This window comes from Ovis canadensis, chromosome 1 (genome assembly GCF_042477335.2).
Source record: "Ovis canadensis isolate MfBH-ARS-UI-01 breed Bighorn chromosome 1, ARS-UI_OviCan_v2, whole genome shotgun sequence".
NCBI lineage: Eukaryota > Metazoa > Chordata > Mammalia > Artiodactyla > Bovidae > Ovis > Ovis canadensis.
Genome location: NC_091245.1, coordinates 181,685,609 through 181,713,320, shown reverse-complemented (window position 1 = coordinate 181,713,320; position 27,712 = coordinate 181,685,609). Strand labels below are relative to the sequence as shown.

Here is a 27,712-nt window from a genome sequence, read left to right as displayed (position 1 = left end):
GCGTCAGTCCTTCCAGTGAACACCCAGGACTGATCTCCTTTAGGATGGACTGGTTGGATCTCCTTGCAGTCCAAGGGACTCTCAAGAGTCTTCTCCAACACCACAGTTCAAAAGCATCAATTTTTCGGCGCTCAGCTTTCTTCACAGTCCAACTCTCACATCCATACATGACCACAGGAAAAACCATAGCCTTGACTAGACAGACATTTGTTGGCAAAGTAATGTCTCTGCTTTTCAATATGCTATCTAGGTTGGTCATAACTTTCCTTCCAAGGAGTAAGCGTCTTTTAATTTCATGGCTGCAATCACCATCTGCAGTGATTTTGGAGCCCAGGAAAACAAAGTCAGCCACTGTTTCCACTGTTTCGATCTATTTGCCATGAAGTAATGGGACCGGATGCCATGATCATAGTTTTCTGATGTTCAGCTTTAAGCCAACTTTTTCACTCTCTTCTTTCAGTTTCATCAAGAGGCTCTTTATTTCTTCACTTTCTGCCATAAGGGTGGTGTCATCTGCATATCTGAGGTTATTGATATTTCTCCTGGCATTCTTGATTCCAGCTTGTGCTTCCTCCAGCCCAGCATTTCTCATGATGTAAATTGTATTCTATATTATTCTTTTTTTAAAGATTTATTTCTTTACTGCACTGGGTCTTTGTTGCTGCATAGGGGCTTTTTCTAGTTGCACTGAACCAGGGCTTATCTCTAGTTGCAGTGCAGTGCCTTCTCTTGTTGGAGAGCCTGGGCTTCATGGTACATGGGCTCAGAGTTGTGGCACCAGGCTTAGTTGCGGCAGGGCTTTGGAATCTTCTGGGACCAGGAATTGAATCTGTGCCCCCTGCATTGGCAGGTGGATTCTTCACCACTGGACCACTGAGGAAAGTTCTGTGTTCAGTCATGACTGCCCACCCTGATGGAAACTTTTTTAGTAGTAACCTTTTGTTAGTTTCAGTCTGTCACACTGCACCCACAGCTACCTTTTTCTTCTGTATGAAATCACACAGTACCTGGTTATTATCTTCTAAAAAATTTATTTATAATCTTGAAGCATGGTTCAGTTCAGTCGCTCAGTCTTGTCCAGCCCTTTGCTGCCCCACGGACTGCAGCACGCCAGGCTTCCCTGTCTGTCACCATCTCCTGGAACTTGCTCAAACTCCTGTCCATTGAGTCAGTGATGCCATCCAACCATCTCATCCTCTGTTGTCCCCTTTTCCTGTCTTCAGTCTTTCCCAGCATCAGGGTCTTTTCTAATGAGTCAGTTCTTCCCATCAGGTGGCCAAAGTATTGGAGCTTCAGCATCAGTCCTTCCAATGAATTTTCAGGACTGATTTCCTTTAGGATTGACTGGGTTGATCTTGCTGTCCAAGGGACTCTCAAGAGTCTTCTCCAACCCCACAGTTTAAAAGCATCCATTCTGGAGAAGGAAATGGCAACCTACTCCAGTATTTTTGCCTGGAGAATCCCCATGGACAGAGAAGCCTGGCAGGCTACAGTCCATGGGGTCGCAAAGACTCAGACACAACTGAGCGACTAAGCACACAGTTAATAAAAATGAATGGTGGTTAGTAAAAAAAATAAAAGAATCAATTCTTCAGTGCTCAGTTCTCTTTGTAGTCCAACTCACATCCATATGTGATTACTGGAAAAACCATAGCTTTGACTATATGGACCTTTGTTGGTAAAGTAATGTCCCTGCTTTTTTAATACACTGTCTAATTTTATCATAGTATTTCTTCCAGGGAGCAAGTGTCTTTTAAATTCATGGCTGCAGTCACTATCAGCATGGTAATTACCTAGAAATTATTCTTAAACTCTTAAAAACTCAAGTTCTTTTAAATTACTATCTAGAAGCTTGACTTCATGGATTCTGTTTTCCTTTATTGTTGTCTGCTATTAGAGTTTATAATGTAAATTTGCAGTCACTTAAAATACAGAGACTGGCTTTTAAGAGCCGTGGAGATACTGTTTTTTGGTGTTCTGCACAGCATGCAGGATGTTAATTCCCCAGCCAGGGCTCAGACCTGTGCCCCCTGCAATGAAACTGTGGGGTCTTAACTACCGGGCCACCAGGAAATTTCCCTGGATTGATTTTTAGTGTGTTCTAAATATAATCAATATAACCTGTCTTATATTTAAAATAAATTACTGCACCCAGTTTGTAGTACAGTACTGAAGAGCAATATTTGGCTAAGTGAAATAAGCCAGATAAAGACAAATACTGGATAGTATCACTTCTATGTGGACTCTTTAAAAAAGAAAAGTGTCATGCTCATAGAAACAGTAGGGAAGTGGTTGCCAGGTTGGTGAAAAGGTACAAACTTTCAGCTATAAGGTGAATAATGTCAGAGAATCTAAAATATAGTTGATAACACTATAGTGTAATTTAAGTTTGCTAACAGTGGAACTTAAATGTTCTCACCAAAATAAAAAGTTGATGGATGTGTTAATTAACTAAATGAAAGGAATCCTGCTTTAACAAAGAGTAGACTGTTTTTTACTGGAATGTCTGCATCTTAAAATTTTGTGTGGTTGCTAAGAAATTCAGTGTGCTTACATTTTAAGACATGCCAGATATACAAGTGTGGTCAGTCATAGTGAACAATAAAAATCGGTACGAGAAAAATGAAATAATTGAGTTAGCAAGACTAATGTTCCAAATGAGCATAATGCTCTGTAATCAGGTTCTTTTTGTTATAATATTTCAGAGAACATTGTTATCAAAATTACCTACAATTCTCACCACAAACATTTTTCTATATGTTAACAAAAGTTGGGAAAAGATACACACATACATATATTCCCCCCCAGAAAACAATATATCAATATTTTTCTGTGCTAGTAGTATAAATGTATCATGCTGTATTTAATTAACCGGTCCTCTAATGGTAGACACTCAGATTTTTTTCTTTTCCCTTTTTTATGTCATTATAAAAGTGCAATGATTAACCTTTTTATTTAGTCATTTCTCCAACAGAGCTTTCAAAACCTCTGTGCATATGATGTAAATGATTAATTAAGGTACACTGTTTGCATTTTCCTGCTATTGACTAGTGTCATTGTGATCTGGAACTATCATCTAACAGTAGGACCTCCATCATTTTCTAGTTTGGTTGGTCTGGGATTGTTTTGTTTATTTTTGAATTCAGTGTTTGATTTGACATTGTTTTCTGTAAATGTTTATACCACCTACTATTAAAATTTTAGGTTTGTCTTGTCACTGTTGATCAACGTTTAGCTTGTGGTGGTGAGGTTGACTTGAGCTTCTAAAAAATTTCATTTGTTGACAGGTTGGGCTTCTCTGGTAGTTCAGTTGGTAAAAAATACACCTGCACTGCAGGAGACCAGACCCCAGTTCAATTCCTGGCTCAGGAAGATCCACTGGAGAAAGGATAGGCTACCCACTCCAGTATTCTTGGGCTTCCCTTGTGGCTCAGCTGGTGAAGAATCTGCCTGCAATGTGGGAGACCTGGGTTTGATCCCTGGGTTGGGAAGATCCCCTGGAGAATGGAATGGCTACCCAGTCCAGTATTCTGGCCTGGAAAATTCCATAGACTGTGTAGTCCATGGGGTCTCAAAGAGTTGGACAAGACTGAGTGACTTTGACTTTCACTATAGGCAAAACAACTTTATTACTGTGAGTCCCAAAACTTTTTAGGCTTTTCCCATGGAACGAGTTGTTTCAGTTAAGTATAGTTTCTTAGTAATGCTACTGTTTTTGATAAGTAGGGGTTTTTTTTGTGTTTGTGTGTTTTTGATAAGTAGTTTTCAAGCTGGTGTTTGTTTTGGTTGGTTGGTTTTGTTTTCAAAATGTAGGTTCCCATGTTCATTTCCAGAGATTGTGCTTCTGAAGGTGTGTGCGTGTGGTGGGAGTTGGCGGAGACGGGGTGGGGGTGAGGCACGTGGTGGAAGTGGGTGGTTCCTGTAACCTGCATTTGATTGCCACCCCATGTGTGGTTCCTGTGTCAAGTGAACAGAATGCACATGATTTTCGCGTGTTTTGAGTGTTTTCTTGGAATAAATTCCTGCAGTGGGGTTCCTTTGACGAAGGAAGTGTGCTTTTTAGGCTTCTCAGTGGTGCTAGGTTGTCTTCCAGAGATGCTGTGTCTGTTTACATCCCTGCCAGCTGAGTGTAAAAGTCTTGCTACCCCTTTGCCAATTAGGTGTCATCAATCTTTTTGATCAGTCATAGGTATCTTTAAATTTCTCTGAAAATGTTGGCCTTTATGTAGATTATTATTCTGGCCTTTTTAGTAATTGTTGTTTATTGCATTTGTCTCAAAACGTATGCACAATTGTATGAAAGCTAGGAGTTGGAATCTGGGTGGAGGACAGGCAAAATCTACTTATAAATGGTGATGTTCACAGGAAGAGAAGGTGGTGTGAAAGGGTCGACTTTATCAGTCGTGTTAGAAAGCCTTGGTACCCTTTTAATTTAATTTAATCTCCATCATAACAAACTAAGCTTATTATATTTTATTGAGTACATTTTGGTTTGTTCCAGTAGCCGGATCGAGCTGGGAGATGTGACACCACACAATATTAAGCAGCTGAAGAGATTAAACCAGGTCATCTTTCCAGTCAGCTACAATGACAAGTTCTACAAGGATGTGTTGGAGGTTGGCGAACTAGCAAAACTTGGTAGGATATGCGTTTTCTTCTTCTTTTCATTTGTTTATTCATGTTCTTGACACCTTGGTTTTAATTAGAGCAAAGGAAAGAGATAACTAATTTAATCTCATTGTTTTACAAGTGAGGAAGTGGGGGCAGTCCAGGTTCTGAGACGAATCAAGATAAATACTTGAATTTTAGAAGGAAATGATATTTTCTTATTTAGGCTGTGTTTGTGTTTTCACATATTTAGCTTTACTCAAAAGGGGTCTTAAATTCTTAAGGTTTAGGATATTTTTGAGGGTATTGATACATAAGAGTAGCTAATAAAAATGTAATTAATTCTGATAGCAGCAATTTAACTGCTGTCTAAGGGAAGGGAAGATTCAGTAAAATATGTTACTGTGTCTGCTAACTCTTGTGTCTCTGTTTTCTACGGCAGCCTATTTCAATGATATCGCAGTGGGTGCAGTGTGCTGTAGGGTGGATCATTCACAGAATCAGAAGCGGCTTTACATCATGACACTAGGCTGTCTGGCGCCATACCGAAGGCTAGGAATTGGTAACAATTACTTCTGGTTTTTGTTTTCTTCTTCACAGACGCTTATTAACATAGATCCGTTCCAAGCCCTGTATCGATTTGTCACTAATACCTCTTCCTTTTTCTGTTTTCTTTCTTACTGGAAGGGTGTAAGATTGCTTTTCTGCTAGAAGTTTTAAACATAGTAGGTAGTGTAGAGAGAACAAAATTTTGGAAAATCAGGCTGCCTGATGTTTACCTCAAATTCCTTTAGGACTCAAAAAGATGTTTAATTTAAAGATTGATTTTTATGAGATTGCTTATTTGTTGTTTGTCTCATTAATAGGAACTAAAATGTTAAATCATGTCTTAAACATCTGTGAAAAGGATGGCACTTTTGACAACATCTATCTGTAAGTAAAGTCATACTTAATGATCATATCTAAAGAATTTAATAAGTTGGCAATAGAAATCTTTACTAGACAAATTTAAATCTGGTCAATTATTGTCTTTTGGAAATACCATGGAAGTATTAACAATAGTTATGAAGTTTGTTTTGCTTTAATAATAGATAAGGAACCTTCGATAAAACATTCTTACTTTGCTTTATTACTTTGGAGTGGGTGTTCCTAAGTCACATATGTGAAGCCAAGATTAAGTCTTCAGAATTTAAGAAATGATTAACATGAATATTACTTTTATCATGTCATTCTGAGTTTTGTTCAGGGCTTTCAGTGACACGCTCTTTAGTAGTAAAGTTTAATCATCAAAATCAGAGGGTACTTAGCTGATTTATACTTGAATCTTAAGAGTAAGGCGAAGATGGTGACTTTGGCCTCTTGTATTTTCACTGAAGCTTACTTGGTTTGCAGTAGTGTTGTGCCAGTCTCTGCTCACAGCACGGTGACTCAGCTGTGCACTTACATTCTTTTTTTTTTCAATATTCTTTTCCATTATGGTTTATCATAGGATATTGGATATAGCTTCTAATATGGATTATTTTATAATACAGATATTAAGATTATTCTCATTTTCAGCCAGTTTGAAGCTGTCTGTGGAGGATACATAAAAGCTGATGAAATCTTCATTTCTTTTTTCTGATACCCTTTTACATCTCAGGCATGTCCAGATCAGCAATGAGTCTGCAATTGACTTCTACAGAAAGTTTGGCTTTGAGATTATTGAGACAAAGAAGAACTACTATAAGAGGATAGAGCCCGCAGATGCTCATGTGCTGCAGAAAAACCTTAAAGTCCCTACTGGGCAGAACGCAGACGTGCAAAAGACAGACAACTGAACAAACTACAGATGAACTTTTCTTGCACTTGCTTGTCGCCAAATAAAAGAGAGGCCCATTGATTCCCCGCCCCTCCTTTCTTTTAAAACTTTCACCCTTCCTTGTTCTTTCTTTTCCTCCTTTCAAAACTTGCTTCCCTTTCCTCTAAAAGTTTTAAACTTTTAAGGACTTATTAATCATGTTTGGATTGTTTTAGTTTTCTTTTTTTTGTGAGGTGGTTTGATTGTAGGAAGGAGAAGGTATAGATCAGTTTAGTTTCACAGTTGAGATATATAGGGTCCCAAAAATTTGAGTGTCAAATTTCCATTTTTTTTCAAATGTCCTGCTTTCACATTGAAGGGCAGAGCCTACAAAATATTGTATATTTCAAAGGACAAAAAGAAGCAGCAGCAATATCTTGTTCTCTAACTCTTAGACAAGTTTAGTGTGTTTGTGGTACTTTGGGTTTTTAAAGATTTTGTGGGATACTAATCCCTATACATTGCCTTCACTCCACCTTTTGTCCTTCTGAGTATTATCTCAGGAGTTGGGCCGTTGTTATCCTTGTAAGAAATACTGAGCTTATTTTGTTCTGTTAAACAGTTATTTCTTCCTTCCTTGCTGGTGGCTGAAGGTGGGTGGGACAGTTTGAATCGGTAGTATTAGACTTTGGTCTCAGTATGTGAGTTAAACTGCTTTTTGCTAATGAGTGGGCTGGTGGTTAGCAGGTTTGTTTTTCCTGCTGTTGATTGTTACTAGTGGCATTATCTTTTAGCATATGGGCTGGTGAGATTAATTTTTTTTTTTAATATCCCAGCTAGAGATATGGCCTTTAACTGACCTAAAGAGGTTTGTTGCGATCTGCTTTTTTTCTCCTGTTGTTTTTCTTCAGTAAACCCACAGTAGTTGGTCAGACCTTAAATACGGAGTTGATGTCCTTGATAGGTCAGTGCCCTTAAATAAACCTGAAGTAGGTATTGTCTCCTGGACATATAAAAAAACACCTAAACGGAAGCTTAGATGGATTTGTGGCACAATAAATGCATTTAATGTCAGCTAACGCAGACTGTTAGAAGTGTGGCCACTGAGCATTTGATTTTAGAGGAAAGAATATCTAGACAGTATTTTTGAGAATAACATAGCTGTGCTATTGCTTATCTGTTGGAGAACATCCCAGATTTGCTTACATTCTGTGCCTGTAATACTGACTTTAAGGATTTGGGGAAGGGGGAATTATTAAACACATTGCTTCTGTTCTTGGGAAAAGTAGAAGTCTAGAAGTGTTAATAACACGAATGTCACTGTGACCTCCTGTACCAACAGGACTGGTTTATGCCAGATCATTTTCTGGCACTTAGGGAGTGGCTTTGACTGGTCAGTAACTTTCTGTAAGATAGAAGACCTCTAAAATTTTCAGGCTTTCCTCCATAATCCCATCTCCAATATTCAAAATTTTCTACATTGCCAATACCAGTGGCCTGAGAAATGTTTTCATTAGACTTAAAACAATGCACAGAGCTTGGATTTTCTGTCATTTGACTTTAAAAAGAAGGTTGGTTGATAACATTTGTCCTCTTGTGTAAATTCTGGCATACAAGTTTCATCTCTTCAAATACATTGAATGACAAAATTATTTTACACAATGTTTATGCACATCTTATAATCTTAAGTTCTTATTTGAGAATGTGAAAATGCAAGGTACAGTAGACTTCACCTGTCTTAGTTGAGTGCCAAGAATAATATAGGAAAGGAAGATAGTTGATGAGTGAGTTCATAGAGTTCTAATCTTAAGATAGTAAAAATGTAGAAAGACCTTGCTGATTTCTTGGGTATCAGTTTCTTAAGCAGTCCAAATCTAAGCTTAGAAGAAAAGTTTAGCATTGAGCACCTTTACCTTCATGGATAAGCTTCAGCTTGCTCTTGCCAAGAGAAGAATGCTTGAGTTACAGAAGGCAAGATTAGTTTGAAGAATTCAGTCTTTTTGTAAACTTCAGATGTCAAAATAGATTTTGATATATAAATGAGTTTTGTGAGATGACACTGCCTCTATTTCTATAACCATTTCACCTGGACTATCTAATCAGTCCTATGAATGTATCCCTAAATGTGGTTAATGAAAACCGAATAGCTGCCTCATGACAACTAAGTACATATTATTTATGGAGGAAAAAATATTAAATTTTGAATTGAGTGTATAGGCTCCCTATCATTTCAGTGTTTCTTTCTCCACACTAGTCACTGACTTTAACCTAAATTGTGTTTGTAAAACGTGAATTGTCCTACATCAGACTTACATGAAATAATTCCATCCGTTTATGGAGGAGGAGGATGTAGAAGAGGTAGAAGCTAGGCACTCTTTCACGTGCCTAGAAGTCAGTAGACTGAAATAATGTCCCATGTTGAGTTGCTTAATTCTGAAATATGATAATTATCATTGAGGTAAAATAATTCTATTAACTAGAAGATCGCAAAATGTACCATCGTATTTTTTAGGGAAGATAGTTGTTTTCTCTGGGGCAAATAGGTTAAATTATATCATATGGTAATAACATTTAGGTTCTAAAGAAAAGAATCTGCAGAGAAATCTATGCAATATATAATTTGTCCAGATTAGTTTTCATTTGAGGAAAGAAGTTCTGAAATATCCCCAAAGCAGTTTACTCGTCAATTCAGACTCCTCCAAAAGTAGAACTAACTATTGGGAAACCGTGGAATGTGGGGTGGAAAAGAAAAGCTCCCTCAGTTTTTTGGAGGGAATAACTTTAAAAATACTTAAATAGCTACGTTTACTTTGTGCGGTTAAGATTTAAACTTGTTGATTTTAACATTGCTGTTACATCTGAAAATAAACTTATGTGATGTTCTGGTAGAAATCTGTGATGTCTGGTAAATGGCAAAGAAATGTAAATGCATTGTGTTGAATTCTGAGATCAGCAGCTATATGTAGTCATTGCTTCCTGTTGCCCACACTGTTTTATGTACTTTCACGTTTCTTTAAGATCTAACTTTAATTAAAACAGGCCAAATGTAATCAAGGCCTCCTAATTCAGACCTTTTGAAACTTGATAGAAACACTGTTCAGTATCTACAGTTCAGTCCCAACGAGAGAAAAAAGTAAGATCCAAAGGGCTGTCTCACTGCTGCCATATTTTGAATGCAGTTGTTAAAAAACACTAGACACTTTAGGCTGTGATATAATTAGCAGTGTTTATTGACTGGCGATAACTTATATTCAGATTTTTTTCTTTAAAAACGTGGCTTAAAACAATGAACATGCATCATCACCCACAGTTTCTGAGTCAGGAATCCAAGGGCAGCTTAGTAGGACGATTCTGGCTTAAGGTCTCATCGGGTTACAATACTGTCATCGAGGCCTGGAGAAGCTACTCTGGAGATGGCTGACTCATGTGACTGTTGGACGGATTCAGTTCCTTTCTATATGGGTGTCTCCACAGCGCCTCCTGAATGACAGCTGCCAGCGGACTTGGCCCCAGAACGAATGAGCCTGGAGAGTAAGCAGAAGCCATACTCTTACATAATTCTAACTTCTCTAGCGGTATAATTTGAACATTCCTGGGAAATTGAGTCCTGTGATGATGAGTAGAAGTGGTGAGCCTTTAAGAACTTTGCAGATATAATAAGCCATATAGAAGAGAGTCCTGAATTGGACTTCCTTACAGTGCCATGCTATAGGAATTTAGTCCTTGTTCGAGATACAACCAAGTAACATAGCCATATGGAGAAAGGTGTGAGTCAGATTCTTAAATGCAGGTGTAGTTACCTTGATGGGACATGGAGAAATGTGAAGTCTGGGGCAGAAATGCTCAACCTTTTCAGTTCTCTAAAGCAATTTGATAAAAATCTAAAATCAGTCATTGGGAGCATAAAGTTAATATGAATCAATCACTACCTAGAATTTAAATCTCAAAGACATACAGCCTGTTTTATATTAATTTGTGATGAAGCTTAAACCCAGCATTTGGGAAAATAGTTTGTTGGGTGGGTTTATTTGAGGTTAGTGAACTTCGAATTAGATACTCCTGATAAGCTGAAAACTTCCACATACCTGAACTTGATCCAAGTTTTTAATTCTTCCTACTGTCTTCAAAAACTCAAGACATCCTTTTTAAAGGAATCTAAGTATAAATTAATTCTCCCCTTCCCTGGCAGCTCAGACCTTAAAGCATCTGCCTGCAAAGCAGGACACCCAGGTTTCATCCCTGGGTTGGGAAGATCCCCTGGAGAAGGAAGTGGCAACCCACTCAAGTATTCTTGCCTGAAGAAATCCGTGGACAGGAGCCTGGTGGCTACAGTCTATGGGGTTGCAAAGAGTTGGATACGACCGAGTGACTAACACTTCCAATTTCAATTATAGTTTAAATCACATCACATTAAATGGCTATAGCATCAAGAAAATGACTTAATGTTTTTGTTTCCTTGATCAAACTTATGAGCCCATGTAGTTCATCTTTTAGAAACCGTATTAGCAATATCAAAAATTCTCTGTAAAGATTTGAACAATCTTGAATCCTCTTTGTCACTAGTAATCCATATACTAAATGAAATAAAACTATATACTAAATATAGGTACCACAAGTAAAACTGCTTATGCAGGTGAAATTTGAATACACAACTTGAAATAGTATTCAGAAGAGTAAAATCTGGTAAGATGAGAACTTTATTATAGCAACCTAAAAGCTACTATAAAACTTTGACTTTCTCCTTAACCATCTTCCATTGTGAGAAAGTTAGCTGCCTTTCATTGATGTCAGTTCAGTCATTCAGTCATGTCTGACTTTGCAACGCCATGGACTGGAGCACACCAGGCCTCCCTGTCCATCATCAAATCCCGGAGTTTACTTGGTGATGTCATCCAACTATCTCATCTCTGTCATCCCTTTCTCCTCCTGTCCCTTTCAATCTTCCCAGCATCAGGGTCTTTTCCAATGAGTCAGTTCTTCGCATCAGGTGGCCCAAGTATTGGAGTTTTGGCTTCAGCATCAGTCCTTCCAATGAATATTCAGGACTGATTTCCTTTAGGATGGACTGGTTGGCTCTCCTTGCAGTCCAAGGGACTCTCAAGAGTCTTCTTCAACACCACAGTTCAAAAGCGTCAGTTCTTTATGGTCCAACTCTCACATCCATACGTGACTACTGGAAAAACCATAGCCTTGACTAGACGAACCTTTGTTGGCAAAGTAATGTCTCTGCTTTTTAATATGCTGTCTAGGTTGGTCATAATTTTCCTTCCAAGGAGTAAGCATCTTAATTTCATGGCTGCAGTCACCATCTGCAGTGGTTTTGGAGCCCCAAAAGATAGTCTGCCACTGTTTCCATTGTTTCTCCATCTATTTGCCTTGAAGTGATGGGACCGGATGCCATGATCTTAGTTTTCTGAATGTTGAGCTTTAAGTCATCTTTTTCATTTTCCTCTTTCACTTTCATCAAGAGGCTCTTTAGTTCCTCTTTGCTTTCTGCCATAAGGGTGGTGTCATCTGCATATCTGAGGTAGCCCCTTGGACAAATTTAGAGCATGGTTCCTGGGTTATTGCCAGTCCTTAAAATTATTAAAAAAAAAAAAAATCTTGTAAATTAAAAGGCTTAGTACAGAGGCATGGTCAAAGAATGTACCCCCAATGTCTGAGGCCCTGACAGTACCACAGTGGAAAAGATAGGCATGGCCCTGCCCTGGTGATCTTAATAGCCCAAGTTATTCAACAGTATTTCAATACAGAACCAACTAAGATTAATAAAAGTGAGACACAAGTATTAGGAACATACTGTCAGCACTTATCAACTAGATAATGAAATATTAACCCATTCACAATTATCATAAAGGAGGGAGATTAGTGAAAGTTATATTTTATATAAAATATGAAGGTCCTATGAAGCTTACTGTACAGGGCCTTCCCTGGTGGTCCAGTGGTTAATTCAGTGGGCATGGGTTCGCTAAACACAGGTGAACCAGAAGAGATGGAAAAGACAATGTAAACACTAATAAAAGCAACATTGGAGTAGCTAATACGAAAGATTTTAGAACAAAATATATTTCCAGGGGTAAAGAGGGATATTTATGATAAAGGAGTCTACCAAGAGAATAAGAGTCTTCAATGAATATGAATCTAATAACTTCAGAATACATGAAGAACAAACTGACGCAAAACAGACAAGTTCACAACTAAAATCGGTGATTTGGGGGACTTGCCCGGTGGTCAAGAGGCTAAGACTCCAAGCTCCCAATGCAGGGGCCTGGGTTTAATCTATCCCACATCCCACAACTAAGACCCAGTGCAGCCAAATATTAAAAAAGAAAATTTTGGTGATTTTGAACTACTGGTAAATTTATCATTTATTACAAAGAGGATCTATACTGTGCAAACTATGTCCTTTAACCTACACCAGAATGTAACAAGAAATAAGTCTGGAAAACCTGTCCCGCCCCCCACCAATATTTGGAAATTAAACATTCTTCTAAATAACTTGTGTCTAAAAAAGGAATTGCAAGAAAAGTTACGAAAAAAAAGGAAAATGAAAACAATATGTCAATGCTGTAGGATTAAAATGCTTAAAAGATAATTCATAGCATTAAATGTGTATATGAGTTCTTGTTTGCCATTGAAGTATAGTTGATTTACAATACTTTGTTAGTTTCAGGTGCATGACAAAGTGTGTGTGTATAAATATATATATTATTTTAGGTTGTTATATTGAATATCATTCCCTGTGCTATGGTAAATCTTTGTATATGAGATCTTGAATCAAAGATCTAAGCTTTTACCTTAAGAAACTAGAAAAAGAGCTAATTAAACCTAAAGTAAGCTGAAGGAAGGAAATAAAAAAGGGCAGAAACCCATAAAATTGAAAACAGAGTAGGAGAATTAAAACAAAAAGCTACTTCTTTGAAAAAATAAAATTGATAGAAAACTGGATGCTTTATACTTAAGCTTGTGAAGAAGACAAGGATGACTCCTCTCACCACTTCTGTGTAGTACTGCTCTGAAAGCCCTTGCCAGTCCAGTGATGGTCCATTGATTAAGACTTCTGTGTTGCCAATGGAGGGAATGTGGGTTTGATCCCTGGTTGGGAAGCTAAGATCCCACATGCCCTTTGGGGCAGCCAAAATATAAAAACTTCGGATAGAAAGAAAATTACTATTTGTAGTTGATATGAAGTAGAAAGTGCTAATTATTAATAAAAATATTAGGACTAATATTGAGTGTAACAGGTCCACAGGATACAAATATCCATTGTATTTCCAGCTAGTAAAATTAGAAATTTAAGTTCATAAATAACATTTACAATAGCATAAATGTATGAAATAATTAGAGACAAGTTTAGCAAACTATATGCAAGACCTGTATACAGAAAGCTATAAAATACCCTTAGAAAAATCTAAAAGACCCAAATAAATGGAGAGAGAATACATTCATCCAAATATTAAGTTACAATTTCTCTCCGAATTGAATTATAAATCCCACTCAAAATTTTAGCAGGCTTTTTCTACTCCTTAACTTGACAAGCCTGTCTATATGAAAATGCAAATGACCTAGAATAGTTAAATTTTTAAGAATAAGACAATTGGAGGACTTACACTACCTGACTTCAAGACTTACAAAGCTGCAGTGATTAAAACATTCTGATATTGGTGTCAAGATCAACAAATAGATCAATGGAACAGAATAGAGTTCAGAAATAACCACACATACATTGATTTTGCCCAAGATTCAAAGACAGCCAAGTGGAGGAAGGATGGTCTTTACAATTGGTGCTTGAAGAATTAGGATTCCTTAATGTAAAAATATAATCTATATTCTTCATACAAAAGGATTTTTTCATACTTCTGAATACACAACAATTAAAGTATGCTGTAGATCTAAATATGAAACTGTAAAACTCCTAAAAGAAAAATAGAAAAATCTGTGTGAACTTGTGTTAGTCAAAGACTTCTTAGATATGACCCCATAAGCATGACTCAGACAAAATTGATAGACTGGACTTTAAGAACAACTATTTGAAAAACACAGTTAAAAAAATGAAAAGACAACCCAGAACTGGGAGAATATATTGTATATCACATATCTGATAAAAGATATGTGTCCAGAATCCAGAAGTCTTAAAACTCAATAAATAACAATCCAATAAAAATGGGCAAAAGATTAAAACAGCTTCACAAAAATACACAAATGGTTAATAAGTACATGAAAAATGCTCAATATCTTTAGTTATTATGGAAATGCAAATTAAGGTCACAATGAAATACTACCTATTTTAATAATTAAAATTTTAAAAGATTTATTAAGTGTTGATATGGCACATTTCAGATCCCCAAATTGTACTAGTGAGAATATAAATTAGTACAGCTTTGGGAAATTATTTGGCAGGTTTTTGTTTTGTCTTTTTTTTTAAGATACACTTAGCATATAACTTGGCCATTCCACTGGATATTTACCCAGTTATTACCCAAGGAAAATGAAAGCAAATGTCCATATAAAGATTTGTCCACAACTGTTCTAGCATCTTTATTTGTAATAGTCAAAAACTGCAAACAATCCAACTGTCCACCAACATGAGTATACATGACATATCTATATAATGGAATACTACCTAGCAACAAAAGTTAATGGATTATTGATACACACAACTAAGTGGATTAATCTCCCCCTACCCATGCTGAATGAAAGAAGACACAGACAAAATGGAGTATAAATAGATTCCATTTATGTAAAATTCTAGAAAATGAAAAGGATGTATAGTGACAGCAGATCAGTGGTTGCCTGGAGAACAGGATGAGGGCAAGTGAATGAAGGGATGAAGGAGACAGGGCAGGACATATATGTTCAGTTTTGATTGTGGAGATGGTTTCACAGCTGCTTGCAAATGTCAAAATCTGTCATGTTGTACATTTTAAACGTTCAGTTTATTGAAGATCAGTCATACCTCAAGAAAGCAATTTTGTTGCTTTTAAGGTACAGAATAGGTGAGAATATCTGCACAACATTTATCTGAGAAAGAACGTTTATCCAGAACGTAAAAAACCTTTTACAACTCAATAATAAGACAGTGTTAGTGTTAGAGGCTCAGTCGTGTCTGATTCTTTGCGACCCAATGGGTGGAATTCTTCAGGCGAGAATACTGGAGTGGTTGCCATTCCCTTCTCCACGAGTTCTCCACCCAGGAATCAAACCTGCGTCTCCAGTGTCTCCTGCATTGCTGGTGGATTCTTCACTGTCTGAGCCACCCGCATCCTGCTTTTAAAATGGGCTAAAGAATTGAACATTTTACCAAAGATGATGTGCATGTGTCCAGTAAACATAGAGCATATGCTCAACACCAGTAGTAATAAGAGAAGTGCAAGTGAAAATCATGAGAGACTACCTCATGCTCACTATGTGGGCTAGAATGAAAAAGACTGACTATATCAAGGGCTGGCGTGGAGGAGTACCTGGAATCAGCCTGTATTTCTGTTGACAATGAGAAATACCTCGACCGTTTTGGAAAACAATGGACGGTTCGCATGTACCGTTGCCATTCATTTCTGAAAGCTGCTTAAAATGCCAGCTTGGAGCCTCTCCCGCCGCCCGCCGCGCATCTGGAGCGGGGGTGGGATTGGGGCGCAGCGGGAGCTCCACAAGGGTCAGGCATCCTGGGATATAGGGCGCCCAGAAGTTGGAGAGAAGAGGGATGCGCGCAAGCCCCCCAGCCCCCGACCCCGTTCTCGTGCCCCGCCCCCACCCCCACCCCGTTCTCGTGCCCCACCAAGCTCTGCACTCAACGGTCCCCCATAAGTAGGCACAGTCTGCGCAGTCCCCTACTCGGGGAGCAGGGACGGGTTCAGTAAACCAGAACTCAGAGACGCCCCCCTCCCTACGGATGTCGGCGCCCCTCTCCAGTCATTCATCCCTAGGAACAGGGAAAAAAAAGGGATGTCAGGAAATTAAACGGGGGATACATGCGAGGGGCTTGTGAAGAATCTTAAGTATGTGGGTGAAAATCAGATTTACTTGAACCCTGTAAAAAATGGACTTGGCCTGGAGGCAAAGGGATCAGTTTCACTTGACCACCATATTTTATTATCAGTGTAGGGGGATTCCCTTGTGGCTCAGCTAGTAAAGAATCCGCCTGAAATGCGGAAGACCTGGGTTTGATCCCTGGGTTGGGAAGATCCCCTGGAGAAGGGAAGGGCTACCCACTCCAGTATACAGTCCATGGGGTCCCAAAGAGTGGGACAGGACTGAGCAACTTAAAAAACAAAAACAAAAAACGGCACTATAAGCACATGGCAGCTAGCCTGAAATAGGACTGATACCATTATTTGATGTCATCCTCTCATATGCAGAGCAATAAACCAATATTGAATTGGCAAAGTCAACGAAAAGATCTATGATTGGGATTTGGGCTTCAGTCAGGAATGAGGATTAAATTAAAAAGCAGACATTTAGAACTTTTTGTTGTTACTTTTTTTTTTGAAGCATAGCTAATTTACAATGTTTCAGGTGTACAGCAAAGTGATTTGGGTTCTTTTCCACTATAGGTTATTACAAGATATTGAATATAGGTCCCTTTGGTATACAGTAGGTCCTTATTGTTTATTTTATTTGTAGCAGTTTGTATCTGTTAATTTCAAATTCCCAATTTATCCCTCTCCTCACATTTTATCAAATAGAAATTTCTCTTATTTAACACTTCTACATTGTGCCAGAAAGGTATTCATGTGTATTCCAATGGTGATCCAAGGAAACTCTTAACGTGTTTTCTGAACAAACAAAACTATTTGTTATTTTACTTTAGACTTGATGCATTGTATTTTCTTAGAAAATCATACATACCCTGAATATTATATTTATTACTGGAATAATTTTTAAACAGAATGCATTATATTCTGATCACAATGGAAATTATTTCCTACAGCTGGACATACTAATTAATGCTATACAATTTCATGGAGGTGCTCTATTAGCATTACTATTAAGCTCTGAATCCTAGGGTCGTTCTTATCTGCAGCTTTGATTTGGGTGTGCTAAATGTATTCAGAGGCTAACTAGAAATTCATATGCTGAGATGCAAAAGTTAAAGAAAATTTCCAGACTGTTCACAGTGCCATAGTTTAGAAATAACACTAAAAGCCTTGTATTCGTTTCATCATAGCTTTTAAACTGCTGTAGAAACATAAGGTGCGGTTACTGTTTAACTTTACACCTTTTCCCAACACAAGGTCAGCTTCCTCTGTACACAGGCTCAAGTAATTCCCACCATGCCATGCCCCGTGTGCACCTTCTGGAAGTTACCTGGTCTAGTCCCCGGAAGTCTAAGATGTGGGACATTTCCAAACCTGGAGGTGAAAGCGCTTGGAAATCTTTCACCACCACTAGGCGGAGGACACCTGTTTCAGAAGAGGAGGGGTTATGAAATAGGAAGTGAAACCAGGAAAAGGGAATTGTGACCACGGTTCCAGGGCCCCAAACCCATCTTGGAATTAGCGGACCCTGGTCTCCATGCTATCATCAGCGGCTCTGTACCTTCCAGAGGTATCTAGGTATCTAGAAACCCACGCCTGAAGTTCCAAATCCATCCTCCAGTGCCACATACTCGCTTCCTCTAATTAGGAGCCTCCCAGGACCCTTCTTAACACGGTCGATCTCCAGTTCGCAGGAATCCGCCTTTGGGGCAAATGAAAAATGATAGATGATCGCAGCCAACAAATTCGAGCAGTCAGCTCGGCAATGGTCTTCCAGTGAAATGGCAGCCGGAGACATCTGCATTCTTTTTTATTCTTCCTCACTTTCTATTACAGAGCTTCATCCCGCCTTCCTGCCCTCTAGGATAAGAGGATCTCTCTAATCGTTCTTGAAAGCCTTCCGTGTCCTCTTTCTAGTTTTTCAAACTCCTACAAAAGACGTGTATAAGCAGAACAGAGAACAGGATACAAAGAAGTTTCTTCAAACACCTCTTTTGCTAGGTTCTCAAGGCGTCCCCTTTAAGGAACCAGGCCCACCTCTTTCCCATTCATCTACTGGCTTTCGGTCCTGCCCATCACTCTACCTTTAAGAATATTTCCTGTTCCTTCAACTCAACTTGCACACCTCCGCACCCACCCCCGGCCCTCCTCATTGGGCCGCCCGAGGCCCGTTCTCTCTTTGGTTTCCCTCCACCTTCTCCCGCCCCCTAGATAGCGCAACGGCGTCTCGGGCTCTGATTGGCTATCACTGCGCCTCTCCGGGTTAGAATTGGTGAGCTTAGTGGCAGGGGCGGGACCGCGGTGCACCCAGGGTAGGCTGTTCGTTAGCCGAGCGGCGACCGCGGGAGGGGCGGGGAGGGCCGGGGAGGGGCGGGGGGAGGGGGGCTGGGAAAGTTGAGGCCGTGCTGCCGCCGGGTCTCCGGCCTTGAGGGCTCGGGCTCGCAGTGGCGGCGGTGGCCGCTAGAAGAGGCGGCGGGGGCGGGGGGAGAGGAGGGCCTGGGCCCGCGCTCCCCCAGCCCCAGAGAAGCAGGCGGCGGCCGCGGACGGAGAGATTGGCCCGGGCGGTCGGACACCCCTGCGGAACCCGCTTGGGATCATGACCCAGGCTGGGGTCGCCGCTGCCGCCGCCGCCGCGGCCGAGACCACGCAGCCCGCGGGTGAGTGACTGAGGGAGGGGGCCGCTGACAGCCGGGGCGCGGGGCGGGGGCCGGGGCTGCGGGGGCGGCTCCGGGGGGCGGCTCCGGGCTCTGCTCCACCCACCCCTTCCCAGCTCCCGGAGGCTAGGGCTGCGCAGAGTGTCTTCTTCCTGAGGACCCCTGCTTGCGGAACCTGGGGGCCGCGAGCACAGAAGGCGCGCGCACCCCTCTTCTGCCCGCTCTCTCGGCGCCCCGCGCCCTCTGGTGCCAGGCCCGTGGGGGGCTCGCGCTGCGCCCCGGCCCCCAGATGCGCGCGGGGCGAGAAGGGCTCCACGCTGCCCCGGGTGCATAAAGAGCTGGACATCCAGGTTCACACCGGATGGCCTTTGCCCGCCTCCTTCACCTTTTTCTGTCTCCTTCATTCCCTCTTCTTTCCTTGCCTTCCGAATTTCCTTCGGACCCAGTGGTCAGACTCATGTGACTTGCTTTTTAACTCTCACTTCTATGTAGTGGAGCTAGGCTTGCAGGTCTTTTTAGAAGCCTTTCTTGTCCGTTCTGAATTGGAGCGGTTCTCCCAAACTCACGGCCCCCTTCCCCCCACCCCCCGCCTCCCTGTTGCATTGGAGTATGATCCTTCCGATTTATTAACTATAAACCTAAACCTATACGTATGATCCCAGCTATAGACTTTAAACTTACGTTCTCATGCAGTTTTTACTGCCAATAGTAGATATATTGACCTAACACCACACCAGACAATTGTGGTTAACTTAAGTTTGCATAAAAAAGGACAGTTGCTTACTTATTAACAAAGTACAGATTTCTTGAATAAACATTTCTGTGAGTAACATGGATTCTGAAGCATATTTGTACCTTTGCTTTTTCTTAAAAAAATCAAGCAAGCGAAAAAGCAAACCTGCTTTTTGAAGGATCAACAGGCTGGCACACACTCTAATCACCTTGACTTTTTCCTCCTACACAGCACACATATTTAATATAGTACAGAGTAGCTATATGGGATACATTTATTGTTTCTCCTTTTTTTGTGAAGTACTTTAAAAGTATTTGTTACAAAATAAGCAAAATACGTTGTAATCATTGCACTTCTGAAACCAGGAAAAGTACCTGGTCTTAGGAACAATGTAAAGAAGAACTTACTCTCATATTTTGCTCTAATCTAAGCAGTATGGGTTTTTTTATACACAGGTATTACATTCTCTATATTTTTAAAAGTTTTATAAAATCCAGACAAGCCTGCAGCCTAGAACATTCCTTAGTATAAAAGCACCCCATTGTAGCAATTTAAGGGCAGCATAGGATTGAAATAATTACTTAAAATTCTTTTTTTTAATGCTCCGTGTGGTATGTGGGATCCTAGTTCCCCAACCCCAACCAGGGGTCAGACCCATGCCCCTTACATTGGATGTGTGGAGTCAACCACTGGACCACCAGGGAAGTCCCTGGAATAATTACTTTATAAGTTTTCTGTGGGACAACGTGGAAATAAAATTCTAAAGTTGCAGATTGTGCAGTCAGTGAAATAGTCAGGTAAGAGAAATTGATGGGCTATTTTCAGAGTTTAGCATTGTCAACAAGGGAAAAGAAGCTCTAAGAAAACAGAATGTTTTAACTCAGGAGATAAGCTTCAACAGGCAGTCAGCTTGAAACTAGGGACTGAATCAAACTTGGGTCTTTTTTTCTTTTTTTAAGATATATTTACTTATTTTTTAGCTGTGGTGGGTCTTCACTGTGCACAGACTTACCCTAGTTGTGGCTAGTGGGGGCCTACGCTTTGCTGGGGAGCCTGGGCTTCTCATTGTGGTGGCTTCTGTTGTTGCAGAGCACAGGATCTAGGGTGCGTGAACTTCCATAGCTGTGGCGCATTGGCTTAGTTCCTCCGAGGCATGTGGGGTCTTCCAGACCAGAGATCAAACCTATGTTCCCTGCACTGGCAGATGGATTCTTAACCCCTAGACTACCAGGGAAGCTTCCCACTTGGGTCTTAACCATATCTGTCATGCCTTACCTTTCTACCCTCTGACCCAGTGGTTCTCAGTCTGGACTGTATAGTAGAATCATTTTATGTGCTTTTACATTTTAATACCCAGGCTGCTTGTGTCAGAGATTCTCTTACTTTTGATATGGGTGAACCTCAGCCATAGGGGTAGTCGTTAAAGCTCCCCAGGTGTTTCCATTTAGCAATAAGGGTTGAGAACTACTATGTGTCTAAAAAAAGGTCCAATCTAATAAACTTGTGTTGTAGGCTCTTCTAAATCAGGCCTGCACTCCTGTGTCCAGCTTTCCCCCCACTGCTTCCCAACATGAGCCTCCTCGTGGTCTCACACATCAGCAGTTCAGATCCTGGCTTTTGTTAGAGATGTTGGTCTTTCTCAGCATTGGGATACCCCCCTGTGCTCCCTCTCCAGCGACTGTAGTTTAACTCTACTTTAATGAAGGTTTTCCTGGACTGCTCTCTCTAATTCCTTAGTGATTGGCTCCCTTTGAACTTTTCATCAACATATTGTTTAAGAGACTCCCTTTATGCTTACATCATCTGGTAGTTTAGCTTCTTTTGTGTTTGTGTTTCATTATTATTAAACTCGATGGCAAGGAGTGTTTTATTGTTTGCTCTTCTAGAGCAGTTTGCTTTGAGTCAGATTGATTTGCTTTGAAACCTCCCTAACACTGCTTGCAGCTGTAGTTTCAGGTTTGAGTCCATTCTGAATGTTTCTATGTTGGTATCTTCCTCACACCTTAATTCACATCAGAATTCACGTATGTCAGTTTCTCCCATGTCTTTTCCTGACTTCTTCAGTAAGTTGATTATTTTCTCTTCTGTGGTCCCAATAACAGCTTGTACTTATTTCTCTGTTAACACCAATCACATTGCCCCTGAGTATGTGTTTATCCACCTTCTCTATGAGCCTGCTACCCCTGGAGCATCCACATTGAAGGCTCCAGGAGGTATAATTCACACTGTATTTTTGCATACCATTGTAACCTGGTGGAGATAGAACCCCACCAACATAGCAACTGTGTTCTCTCATCTTCGTACTTTTGGGACCTAAAGTAGCACTAATTATTAGTCGGCATTCAAAAAGTGTTTGTTAAGTGCGTAAATGACTGTTGTGTTATATATTATGTGAAGATAGCCATATGCATCTTTAGCATAGGTTGAATTGGCATTAATTGATTTCACCATTAAATATTCTTTATGTCCTATTATGGATTTATTAAGGATTAATGGAATTTAAGTAATTGTGGTTAGATGGATCCCTTAAACATGTAATCTTCTTTCCAATATGCATGGAGATATATACCTTGAGTCTTTTACTCTGAACTCTGGAAGTTGGCTCTTGTTATCCATAAAATATTTGTGTAACGCTAAAAGAAAAGCTGTTAACTGTCCAATTAGATAATTTTTCTTTTTCTCATTAAGTTTTCCATATGGGTACAATTGCACTACTTCAGAAGGCCAGATCTTTTAATTAGATCAGTAGGGGATGATAAGTTGTTCCTATTAATGTGCTAATACTGTGTTTTTAATTCAGTTCATGAAGTATTTATTGAGTGTTTACCATGTGCCCAATACTCTTAGGTATTAAAGAGAATATGAAAGTAGTAAATGGTCTGGACGCAGCTCTTAAGAAGTTTTTAGACTTATTGGGAGGATTGGGGAACATCATATCAAATAAGGGACTGAACACAATATTCATTAGCTAATTTAAAATATGTACTTAGAATTGATGCTGCAGTGATGAATACCATGGAAAATTAAGAGAAGATATTCTTAATCAACATTTATCACCCCCATACTGAGTACTAGTTGTTAAGGATACAAATGTGGAAGCTTTGGTTTCTTCCATTTAGAAGTTTATAATCTACTGGGAATACCCAATAAGAATATAGAGTGTATTTCCTCTTAACACTTTGTGGAGTGACAGGTATGAAGGCATGGAAATGAGAGAGGGCTTTTCCTGATTAAGGAGCTGCAAGTAGATTGTTGTGGTATGTTAAAGGACATGGACTTTGGGGTCAGACATGTGTGGTTTGCAAACTTTTATTCCTGAGAGATCTGAGCCCTCACAGACCTTGTTTGTGTAATGTGGCAGTAGTGTGGTAACTTCGCTGCTAGTGTTAATAAAAAGAGGTACCCCCAGGTTCGGTCAGGTCCCACCTATGCTCCTTGTGACTTCCCGTTTGTCTATTAGCTGGCTGCATGAAGAGCCTTAGACAGTCTTCCCTCCAAATTAATGAAGCCATTATTGGGTCCCTTGGCAAAAACATTCTCCCTTTAGCTACTATAATTTCTTGAACAGCAGGCATCCGTAGTGAAGGGGACAGGGAGAAGAAATTTGTAGTGTAACCATGAGAGGTACCACTTCTACCTCTACTTCAGTTGCAGGATAAATTTGTCTTTGGTTGTGAGCAACAGAAATTGCTTTTGGCTAACTTAAGTGGAAAAGGGAGATTTATGGATACATACTGGGTAAGCGCACAGAAGTGGAAGGAAAGTCAAATATGAAGCCTTGGGAAGACCAGAGAAAGCAGCTTCTAGGATCACATGGGCCTATGGGGCTAACGCAGCCTCAGCCAGTTTCCTTCCTTGTGCAGTCCTGTTGGTCAGCCCCATGCCCATCCCTGGGGTGAACCCACTTTTAATAGTCATATCAGATCTCAGGAGTGAGACAGAGAAGCTCTCCAAAGGACAGGTGAGGTGGTATTGCCAGAAGGCCCCAAATAAGACATTTCCTACAGAGTTCACAGGATTTGGCCATGTGGAGGTCTTGATGTATGAGCTTGATGTAAACAGTTTTTGGAATAAAAGCCAGATAACAGGGAGTTGAAGAGTGAATAGCAAGTGAGGAAGAAGGGACCCTGAGTAGAAACTGTTCAAGGAGCCTGATGGCAAGGAGGGAGAAAAGAATAGAAATACCTAGAATCTGTGGCAAGGTCAGAAAGATAAAAAAGAATTTTAAAAACCTTTAAATGGGAAAGAATGAATATATTTTAATGTTAAAGCACTAGTAAAGAAGGAGAGATTAATAGTATATGAAAGATAAGATATCCTTTTGTAACAAGATTGCTAAGAAGTGGGAGTGATAGAGTCCAGAATAAAGGTAGAAGGTGAAATGGTAGCTGGAAGTATTAGGGAAGGTTTTATAGAAGACAGATTTCACTGGGCTTGAAGGAGTTAATCTGGTTTGGATAAGCAGAGTAAAACGGAGAGGTTATGCCAGTGGGAAAATAGTATAAACTTAGCAAAAAGTAAACTAACTGGTAAGGAGCATAGGGAAGAACCTGTGTGAAGTGGGGAGGAGGGAAGAGTTGATGACGTGATCAGCTGTATAACCCTGCTCCTCTGTGTGTCATACTAAGAGATGTGGACAAGCAAGCCTGGCCAGAAAAGATGGCAGTGTGAAGCAGGGTCAGGAAAGGCAGGACCCAAGAGTTTGGATTTGATGCAGTAGGTATGGGGAAATGGTACTGCTCTCTGGAGCAGGAGAGGCACATGATGGGTTGCAGTGCAATGGAAGGATAACAGAGACACTGGAGTATAAAATCACTGAAGGATAGGGAGAGACTGGGAGCAAAAGACCTCTAAGTCCCAGACCTGTGTAAAAGAGAGACTACTCTAAGGCAGTAACAAACATTAGGAGATGAGCATTGTGAAACAAATTGATAGGATTCAGTGAGAAGATCTGAAGGTCATTTTGGGGTTTAAAGCAGGTTAAAATTTTGGTGATGTTGATAAAATGGAGATTGGAAGTAGTTCTCTTAAGAGGCAAGGCCATTTTGACATGTTGCAAACAGACTCTGGTTTATTGCTTCGAAATAAATTGTTCTGAAGTGTTTTGCCTAACCAAAGATTTGGAAGAAGATCAGAATTGAAATGTTAGCTGTATTGTGAAAATATAGCAGCTTTTATACAGAAAGAAATTGAAACTTTGTAGGGAAAAAGCAAATAGGAAAAAACATTCATCCTTGGAAGTCAAAATGAGAGAAAGACAGGATTCATGTTAGAGAAAGATGATGCATAATTGGAGAGAGGAAGACAGTGTGGGAGAGAGAATTTCAAGCAAAAGGAGAGATCAGCAACCTCATGCTGCAGAGAGGAGAAGGCCTCTGGCTTGTTGAAAAATAGTCCCTAATAGTACTTCTAAGAAAGTAGTTTTGATTGGCAGGAGCGGTCAGAAGGCATACCACCATGGAGTTTAGAAGAGATTGGCCAGTGAAAGAAAGCTGAGTAGTTTCATAGAAATAGGAGGAGAGAAACAGAATGATAAATAGAAAAAGCAGTAAATACTTGTTTAATATGAAGAAGCAAGAGAGAAATGGTTAAGGAGGGAATATAGTACTAAAGAGGAAAGAAGTATAGAATCTCTCTCCACAGATGGTGGAGTTAGCTTTAGGATGCTCTGGTAAGCTGAACGGACAGATGTATAGATTGAGGTCTGTTATGATAAATGTAGGATCTAGTTAAGGAACTTGAACTAGATGACCTTTATCTTCCCAGTGAATTAGGGGGAAAGTGGAAGAAAGGCAGTTAAGGTGTCTTGATCTCTTGCTATGTACCAGATTACTTTGCTTGATCCATTCCTTATATTATCATGTAAACTCTTAACAGTTCTTTGAGGGATTCGTGGTAATCTGCCACTTTTAAATTTGAGAGTGCTAAGACTTCAAGGAATACTAGTTTTTACATATTTAAATATTTATTTATTTGGCTTCGCTGGATCATAGTTGTGGCATGTGGTATCTTTAATTGCAGCATACCAACTCTTAGTTATGGCTTGTGGGATCCAGTTCTCTGACCAGGGATTGAACCCTGGCCCCCAGCATTGGGAGCATGGAGTCTTATCCACTGGGCCACCAGGGAAGTCTTAAATTTTCCTCTCTCTCTTTTTTTTTTTTTTTTTTTTGGCTACACCATGAGGCATGTGGGATCTTTGTTACCCGCCCAGGGATCCAACCTGTGCCCCCTGCAATGGAAGGACGAAGTCTTAACCACTGGACCAAGGAAGTCCCTTGAATACTTATTTTTAAAACCAAATAGCTAGTGAATGTCAACTTTGAGAGATGATCCTTGGTCTGATATCAAAGGGTAGTCTCATTACCCTCTGCCATTCATTCACTAATGTGAGGTGAAGAGTGTTGGGGCCTTGAGGGCATCTGTGTGACTGACTACGGTGGCTGTGTCCCAGAAGCGTTTGAGGGGCTTTAGAAATTTCCGTACTTTACCCCTGTCACTCATTCCTTTATCAACTTACTCCTTGATTATCCACTATATTAGTCAGGGTTCCCCAGAAAAACAGTAGGATATATGTCACAAGAAGAGTCTGGAGCATCATACAGTGCCAAAAGATAGGGAAGTACCACAAAGCAGGCGAGGAGGAAGGGGAAGGGCATGGAAAAAGAACACTGGAGTGCCCAATGGCCAAAGTTTGAACAGTTTGACCAACAAAATAACTATAGCATTAAATTTTGACCCAAAGAATAAAATAAATATCCTGAGTTCATAATGATACAAGTAAATGATGAGTAAATGATTGAGAGAGAGGAGAGAAATCTCCTTTATAGAAGAATTCTGAAAAACGTGTATTTTAATACGTCTTCTCCAAGAGACAGAGATTTATTCTCCTCTCTTTGAGTGTGGACTCGACTTAGTAGTATTCACTTTCGTAGAGACTATAAAGGGAAATATAGTAGCATTACTGTAACTACTTGAATAGTGTTAACAAGAAATTTGAGGGGGACAATTGGTGGGGATGACTACTACTTTTACAACTTAAATTCTTCAGAATGATTTGAGTAGTCTAATATAAGGATGTTTTATTGTATAATGAAAACAAAAATCTAGTTAAGTAGCACCAAGAATAAGAAAAATAGGAGAATAAGAACACATCCTTACTAGTGTTGAGAAGCTGGGAAAGGTGTCATCTGAGGATCAGAAACATTGAGGACTTTATGCAAAATGAAAAGCACATAGGAGCAGAGCAGTTTGATGATAAAAGCATACAGCATTGAGAAGTCTGCAAACCAGTATAGACTTGAAGGGGGGAAAGCTAGAAAAGTGAGTTTTCCAATACAGTTCTGGAAAACTCCAAAGCTCAGAGACTGAAAAGTTGAGGTTGGTTGTCTTAGCCCATGTTGGTTGCTTTAACAACATACCATAGACTGGATGACTTACAAACCACAGAAACTTATTTCTCACAGTGTTGGAGGCTGGGAGTGCAGATCAGGGTGCCAGCATGGTTGGATTCTGGTGAAGGCCTTTTTCCGGGTTACAGACTGCCTTCTTGCTGCAGCCTCACAAGGTGGAAGGGGCAAGCGAGTTCTCTGGGCCTTCTTTCTTAAGGGCACCAGTCTCATTCATGAGGGCTCTGCCCTCATGACTTAATCATCTTCTAAAGGTCGGACCTCTTAATGACATCACCTTAGGGATTAGGAGGTCAACATAAGAGTTGGGGTGGGTGGATGCAAATATTCAGATGATAATAGCGGTCAAAAGGTTATTAATTACTAGATTTTGGAACTGTATTAGGAGTAATTAGAATAGCTAATAACAATGTTTACTCCTGGGCTAACCTACTAGAACTTATTTATATAAATTAGGTGTATCCCCATTGGGCTTGAGGGCCCGAGAGAGAATCAGGGTTATATCTCAGAGAACTTCTAGTTGCCACTGTGAATGTGGGGCTCCTCTCTTTACAAGT

At 40.0% G+C, this 27,712-nt stretch overlaps 2 protein-coding genes and 1 long non-coding RNA gene across 7 annotated transcripts in view; 2 read left to right on the top strand and 1 right to left on the bottom strand.

The window, feature by feature from the left end:
* The window catches only part of NAA50 (N-alpha-acetyltransferase 50, NatE catalytic subunit), a 31,359-nt gene extending 22,082 nt beyond the window's left edge, over positions 1 to 9,277 (top strand). Inside the window, exons 2-5 of one of the 2 annotated variants that reach the window (XM_069554192.1) lie at positions 4,502 to 4,638; positions 5,051 to 5,170; positions 5,475 to 5,541; positions 6,248 to 9,277. In XM_069554192.1, coding sequence (XP_069410293.1) covers positions 4,502 to 4,638; positions 5,051 to 5,170; positions 5,475 to 5,541; positions 6,248 to 6,425 — 502 coding nt within the window. In that variant the 3' untranslated portion in view covers positions 6,426 to 9,277. The remainder of the gene's footprint in view (positions 1 to 4,501; positions 4,639 to 5,050; positions 5,171 to 5,474; positions 5,542 to 6,247) is intronic. The other variant, XM_069554198.1, reaches the window with a different exon arrangement.
* Positions 9,278 to 16,846: 7,569 nt separating this feature from the next.
* LOC138420787 (uncharacterized) lies at positions 16,847 to 18,358 on the bottom strand. Its single transcript, XR_011249317.1, has 2 exons — positions 17,921 to 18,358; positions 16,847 to 17,784 (listed from the first exon to the last, which is right to left on the bottom strand). It is a non-coding gene; the product is annotated as an uncharacterized lncRNA (long non-coding RNA).
* Positions 18,359 to 18,633: 275 nt separating this feature from the next.
* The window catches only part of USF3 (upstream transcription factor family member 3), a 50,852-nt gene continuing 41,773 nt past the window's right edge, over positions 18,634 to 27,712 (top strand). For 2 of the 4 annotated variants that reach the window (XM_069553487.1, XM_069553477.1), the window contains exon 1: positions 18,660 to 19,016. The gene's annotated coding sequence lies outside the window, so the exon portion shown is untranslated. Of the gene's footprint in view, positions 19,017 to 27,712 lie in introns of all 4 variants that reach the window. The other 2 variants (XM_069553466.1, XM_069553457.1) reach the window with 2 other exon arrangements.